The 6,000-nt window shown below is 40.6% G+C and overlaps 1 protein-coding gene across 1 annotated transcript in view; it reads left to right on the forward strand.

Moving 5' to 3' along the window:
• UBE2E3 (ubiquitin conjugating enzyme E2 E3) overlaps positions 1–4,264 on the forward strand; it is a 59,664-nt gene extending 55,400 nt beyond the window's left edge. The window contains exons 5-6 of the mRNA XM_037398242.1: positions 506–653; positions 1,735–4,264. Of these exons, the coding sequence (XP_037254139.1) occupies positions 506–653; positions 1,735–1,832 (246 nt within the window). The 3' untranslated portion in view covers positions 1,833–4,264. The remainder of the gene's footprint in view (positions 1–505; positions 654–1,734) is intronic.
• The last annotated feature ends 1,736 nt before the right edge of the window (positions 4,265–6,000 follow it).

A 6,000-nucleotide genomic window follows, 5' to 3' on the forward strand; every position in this document is an offset into this window, starting at 1 on the left:
TTTCATTGTTAATTTTAACAAGAATAATACAATACTCTGATTTCAAATATTGATTTTCACGGTCTGTATTTAGGATTTCGAAATAAAGGAGGAGATCAACTAGTATTGCACATGCAGCCAAATTCTGTCTACTTCTTCACCATCAGAAATGGTAGTAAAGTTACATTTGTCATTAGATCGTTCTTGACATGCTTGATATGTTCATTAAATAGCACATAGCATTACAAGGTAGGTCCTAATTTTTGTGGGTAACAGATAGGGCCTCTGTGAAAGCAGTTTGTGTACCAAGGATCTCCATGGTAGGTTTCTTACAGGTAGCCATGGCTACAGTAAATACACACTTTTCTGTGAAATAATTGTGTTTCAGAAAATGAGCAGAGGAGCTGACTCCACAGAAGCTCTGCAGAACCGGGAGCACCCCAGACACTGCTGCTGCTTAGAGTCAAGGGGCAGCATTGCTGGGCAACACTGAATGACCTTTCTGTCTCTTATGCTGTGATTCCAGGTTACTTTCCGTACCAGAATTTATCACTGCAACATCAACAGTCAGGGAGTCATCTGTCTGGATATCCTGAAAGACAACTGGAGCCCTGCTTTGACTATTTCAAAGGTTCTGCTGTCTATTTGTTCTCTTCTGACAGACTGCAACCCAGGTAAGGAGCTGATTGTTTTCTGAGCATCCACTGTTAGTCGTGTGACTTAGTTGCCATGGAATGTAATTGTATATTTGATTCTATGCAGATTAAATAAAAGTTACTGTTTTTTTAAATTTGGTATGAAACACGCCTGCTTGGGTGCAGTCCCCCAGTTAATGGCACTTTTCACTCCTGTGGCACAACAGAAAGCAAATAGCATTAAGCCCATTTTTCCCCCAAGATATGGTGGAAAAAATAAGCTGATATTATTGAAGGTCTGTATTGCAGGAGCTCCAGCTAATGAGCAGTCAATCTAGGAAAGCAGCAAAGTTCTTTTGAGTTATAAACTCACAAATCCTGCAGATCAGAAGGGGCCGCAGGAAGTCCCTTCTCTTAAGGCAGCAATTGAAACATTTAATCTTGCAGATGTGGGTGGGACAGTGTTCAGAGAGATTTTTCCATTTTTCTGAGTTTCTTGTTCCTGTTGGAAGGGGAGGAACTCCACTGGAAGCAGCAGTTTTTCCACAACAACTGGGTGACTAGTGTCGTTAGGAAATGAATGCTAGTTGCCTGCGGGTGGTCAGGGCGGGAACTGAGCAGTAGCAATAAGATAACCGTTCATTTACGAAATACTGGTAATGATCAGGGAGAAATGGATTAGCCGCTACGATGTAAAAGTTTGGTGACTCTTGAGGCAGACTGAATCCCCTCGGTGTATGTCCTACAGTCCTGATACTCTAATGTACATGAGTCTTGTCCAGCACTGTGACAGGGGTGTGCCAGACGGCGCTCACTGAGCATCCCCTGCGCCCAGCGGCCCTTCCAAAGGGGTGCAAGCAGGGCACCTGGCTGGTGCAAGATTTGTTAATATGCATATGACCATGACAGATTTTTCCATTTCTCTTTTTCTGTTCATTGTGCCTTGTGTACTTTCTCTTGGAAAGTCTTGTATAAGAGCCCTACTATACCTCACAGCATTTTCTGGCCTAACAAAGACTATTTTGAAATAGGTCCCGTGTTTTAAATCATGTGTGTGTTTTTGTTTGGTTTGGTTTTATTCTGGTATGGCATCTAATGCATCTTCTCCTGCCTTTTGCAGCTGACCCTCTGGTTGGAAGCATAGCCACTCAGTACCTGACCAACAGAGCAGAACATGACAGGATAGCCAGACAGTGGACCAAGAGATATGCAACATAAATGACAAACTACTTGTGCAGTGTGAAGGTGCAGAAGGCAACTTTGCAGTGTGCAACAAATCTTTATAGCCTTTACAATACGGACTTCTGTGTATATGTTATACTGATTCTACTCTGCTTTTATCCTTTTGAAGACTGGGATACTGCCCCCCAAAAAGGTAAATGCTATCAAGAGTAGAAATTTGTAGCTGTAGATTAGTTATGTTTAAAATGCCTACTTGCAAGTCTTGCTTCTTTGGGATATCAAAATGTATTTTGTGATGTACTAAGGATACTGTTCCTGAAGTCAACCAAATATTATAGTGCATTTTAGCCTAATTCATTATCTGTATGAAGTTATTAAAGGTAGCTGTAGATTACTAGGAATTATGTCATTTGTATTAAACCCAGATCTATTTCCAATATGTGGTACATGCTGTTGTGAAAACTGTTTTAACTTTTACCTTTGTCAGTTTGTAATGAAAGGATTTCCTTTTTCCCTTTGTAGCTCAGAGAGCACCCAGTGTATCATCTCAAACACAATAAACATGTTCCCCAAGGAGTAGTTTCTTTGTTTTCCTATTTTAAATTAATATTTGAATAAATTTAATTATAGTAACAAGGCAGGGCCAATGTATCACAGATCCCTGTGGATAACCTTTAAATTAATATACATAAGCAAAGGCTTGCTATTAAATGTTTAATGCACACCTGTGGATTGTTTAAGTTTTCCCTGTTTTGTTTTTAACAGAACAAATGTCATTTCTACAGTTTCCTTAAATTTAATACTGTTCGGCTCTTTCTCAAGTCGGAATGAGAGCATTGCACATGCTTGCTCCAGAAGTTAATGTAGCTGGTTGCTTCAGGGCTGGTCCTGCTTTCATAACAGACTGCCTGAATCTTGCTACAAAAATTTTTTTTGCAGGACAAGGGCCAAGTTAGAGATAGTCTGGTGCTTTTGTTTCTAAGTAAAGCAAGTCGGACTTGCTGATCTAGAGAACTACAGTTATCCATTGAAAATGGTCTTCCAAAGCATGATTGAACACTGTATCATCTGTCCAGAAAAGAGAGGAGTAGAATAAATCTAATCAGATTTTTATGACATAAAAACGGTTGTGGGGGAAATGAACCTTTGTTAGTGAATAATAAATCTGTAAAACTTTTAGACTATGTTTCCCCCCCTTCACTTTCTGGCTTGGAAATTTTGTAACATCTGTAAGTAACAAAGATACAGCTTTATAGTACATACAGTTTAAAAAGTAGAGTCACTAATAGTTTTATAATTTAAGCTTTTATAGGTTGCCAGTCACAATATTGATTATAAAAAAAAAAAAAAAGAGACTTGAACCCTTTAAATGATTTTTAAAAATACACTTAATTTTAAACTTTACAGTCCCCCTTACTACCTGGTGTTTTTGGAGATAATGTAGCACTTCCATCAGTAAGATGCTCATTTAATATATGAAAACTGAATGTTGTTTAAATATTAAAGCAATAGAAAAAATGTTAAAGATTTAGATCTAAAGTTAGCCATCACTATATAGGTCCCTGTTTTTTGTATCACATAACCTTTGACCATGAATTGTCCACCCTACTTTAAATATTTCTACAGATTCCTGAAGGTGGCTTGAAGAACTGTGTATCCCAAATATCTTAACCTAGAAGCCAGTCTCTCTTGGTAGCTACAAGATAGCTTTAGAGTTCAGGTTATAAAGTGCAAAAGGGAATGAGAAACAGGGGATCTGGCAGATGAATATGCCTAAGTCAGGTAACAAATGCCAGGAGATGAAGTGCTGGAAATCACTGCTGAAGGTGACCAGAGTTTCTCATTATGTCATTGGACGTGTGAGAAATAGCACAGATTGGCAAAGAAACAAGGGGCTATCACGTCTGGGCTGGACACCTAAAGTCTGCTCACTGATGACCATTAGTGCACTCGTGGTGACACGGTGCTCGTACACCACTCCAGTGACTTTCCAGTGAAGAGCAAACTATGTATTTCACACATTAACTGTGTTGCCTACAGAATTTACAGATATTTATCATAAAATATTATGGTATAAAAATACAGGTTTTAATCCTAATTTTAATGTATTTTTGGTTTGTATTGTACCTACAACTTCAGATACCTAGGTGTACAAGTGGGATGCCTTGTTAGTGTTGCCCCATCTTGCCTTCCTTGCAATTGGATCCTTTACACTGAATTCCCATCTTTTTTTTTTTTTTTTCTTTTTTTTTTTTTTTTTGGTCGGTTTGTCATGATTCTGTTCTTTTTTAATGTAGTTTCTTTGTGTGTAAATTTTATATTTACTGAAGTAAAGGTTGTTTTTGTGTAAACATTTAAACTTTAAAAAAAAAAAAGAAAAGAAGCTAATTTTGTTTCTCAAGTTCTCTCTGCTAAACCATGCAGTAGAAAGAAATTTGTATTGTTAAATAAATCAATTAGTTGTTAAATGAGAATGTGTGTCTGTTTTCATGGGGAGGGGAGAAATCTGTGCTGGAAATACATGCAAAATACCAATTGCAATGAGCATCTGGTGTTTTCAAACTATTTCCTTCCTGGCTGTGCTGGGGTGAATACTGGACACTATCAAAGCACAGCACTGATCCTATTTTACAGTTTTAATTTTCAGTTCCATCTTCTTATCACCAATCACTGGGCTCTGTATTTGAGAAAAAGTGAATTGAAATAACATTTATGTGAAAAGACGATCTAAAGATACCTCTTATTCCCTCTTCCTCTCTATTTCGGATGGGCTTTTCTTGTTCTGTGGGATCTGAGTGGGGAACACATGCAGCTGGCTGGGAAGGTGCCTGAACCAGGCTGCCTGATCTCTGGACACAGGGAGCACTCACATGGGAACCAGCTGTGACACTGCTGAGGAACAGAGAGGGCCAAACCAAATGAGCAAACACGGTCACATCTCTGCTTTTCAGCTGAGGTCGTTGTCTATATTCAGAGCAAACGCTTTGTCGTATCAAATGAGAAGGGAGGGATGAATATAAATGTATTAAATAAAATATATTAATTACAATGGAAAGGTAAATATGTAAGCCTTGTTATTTCTTTACTAACATGTTCTTGGTGAGCTGCCTTACGTTCTGTGATGTCTTAGCGATGTGTGGGTGCCTTATGTGGAGACAGTCTCACTGATCAGTGTTGACTAGTGATCATTTTAAGCCTATAGCCAGGAAGGGAAGAGAGTCCTACGGGGCTACAGAGCAAGACAGCCCGGTAAGGAAAGCAGGAACTGAACCAGGGCTCTTTTGTGCTCTGCTCCCTCCCTGCCTCTTGGTGGGGAAACTGCTACACTTGGCTGCACGCCGGTTCCTGTTCTGTACCAGCTTATCTGTGGCCATGAGTACTGCAGAAAGTGAAACCAAGCCTCTCCCTTCCTTTACTTTCATGTGTGGGAACCAGATCTGTGGCCTCACAGCAGTGTCCCCAGTTGCCTGCACCACCATGGGAAAGCTGCAAGGCTTGGGCCACGGGGCTTTACACCAGCCAGGGCAGCCGCAGCTGCCCCTTTGCCACTGCTGCCACAGCTTCCCCATGGCCCTGCCTGGGTCACCACAGCGCTGTAGGGGAGAAAGCTGGAGACCACAGCAGCTTCTATATTGATCTTACAGTCTTCTGCCACTGGAGTCTCATCTGCATGGGTGCAGCCAGCAAAGGAAGGACTCCGGACTCCAGTCTGAAGGGTGAATTTCGTCTTTCCTGCATTTTCTTCAGCAAAACTCAGCATTAGATATTTGTGTGAAAGAAGGAAGGCCTGTGCAGGCATTCTGAACTAAAACATCTTCAAAGGACGGTGACAGTAGTGTGACTAAAATGAGATTTGTTTCAGCCATAAACCACCATTGTATTTCTGCAGCCCGCGCTATAGTCAGGGAAATAGATGCATTTGAGAATTCAGCGCTGCTTTGTGTGCGGTATCCCTTCAGCCTTTTCATGGTGTCACCGCTTGCGTTTGTACCGCATGGTAACTTTCAAGGCTGAGCCACCACTCCCTTTCACTCACTAACCACCTCAGCTGAAAGCGGCTGGAGAGGATCCCAAGACAACAGGAGAGATCGTGTAATAGAGCACGTGTTTTAAAGGGAGAAGTGAGACAACAACACGGCTGCTTGTACTGCTGCCTGACCTTGCTGATGTCAATGATAATTAGACACGTTCAACTGTAGCTTAG

This window comes from Falco rusticolus, chromosome 8, assembly GCF_015220075.1.
Source record: "Falco rusticolus isolate bFalRus1 chromosome 8, bFalRus1.pri, whole genome shotgun sequence".
NCBI lineage: Eukaryota > Metazoa > Chordata > Aves > Falconiformes > Falconidae > Falco > Falco rusticolus.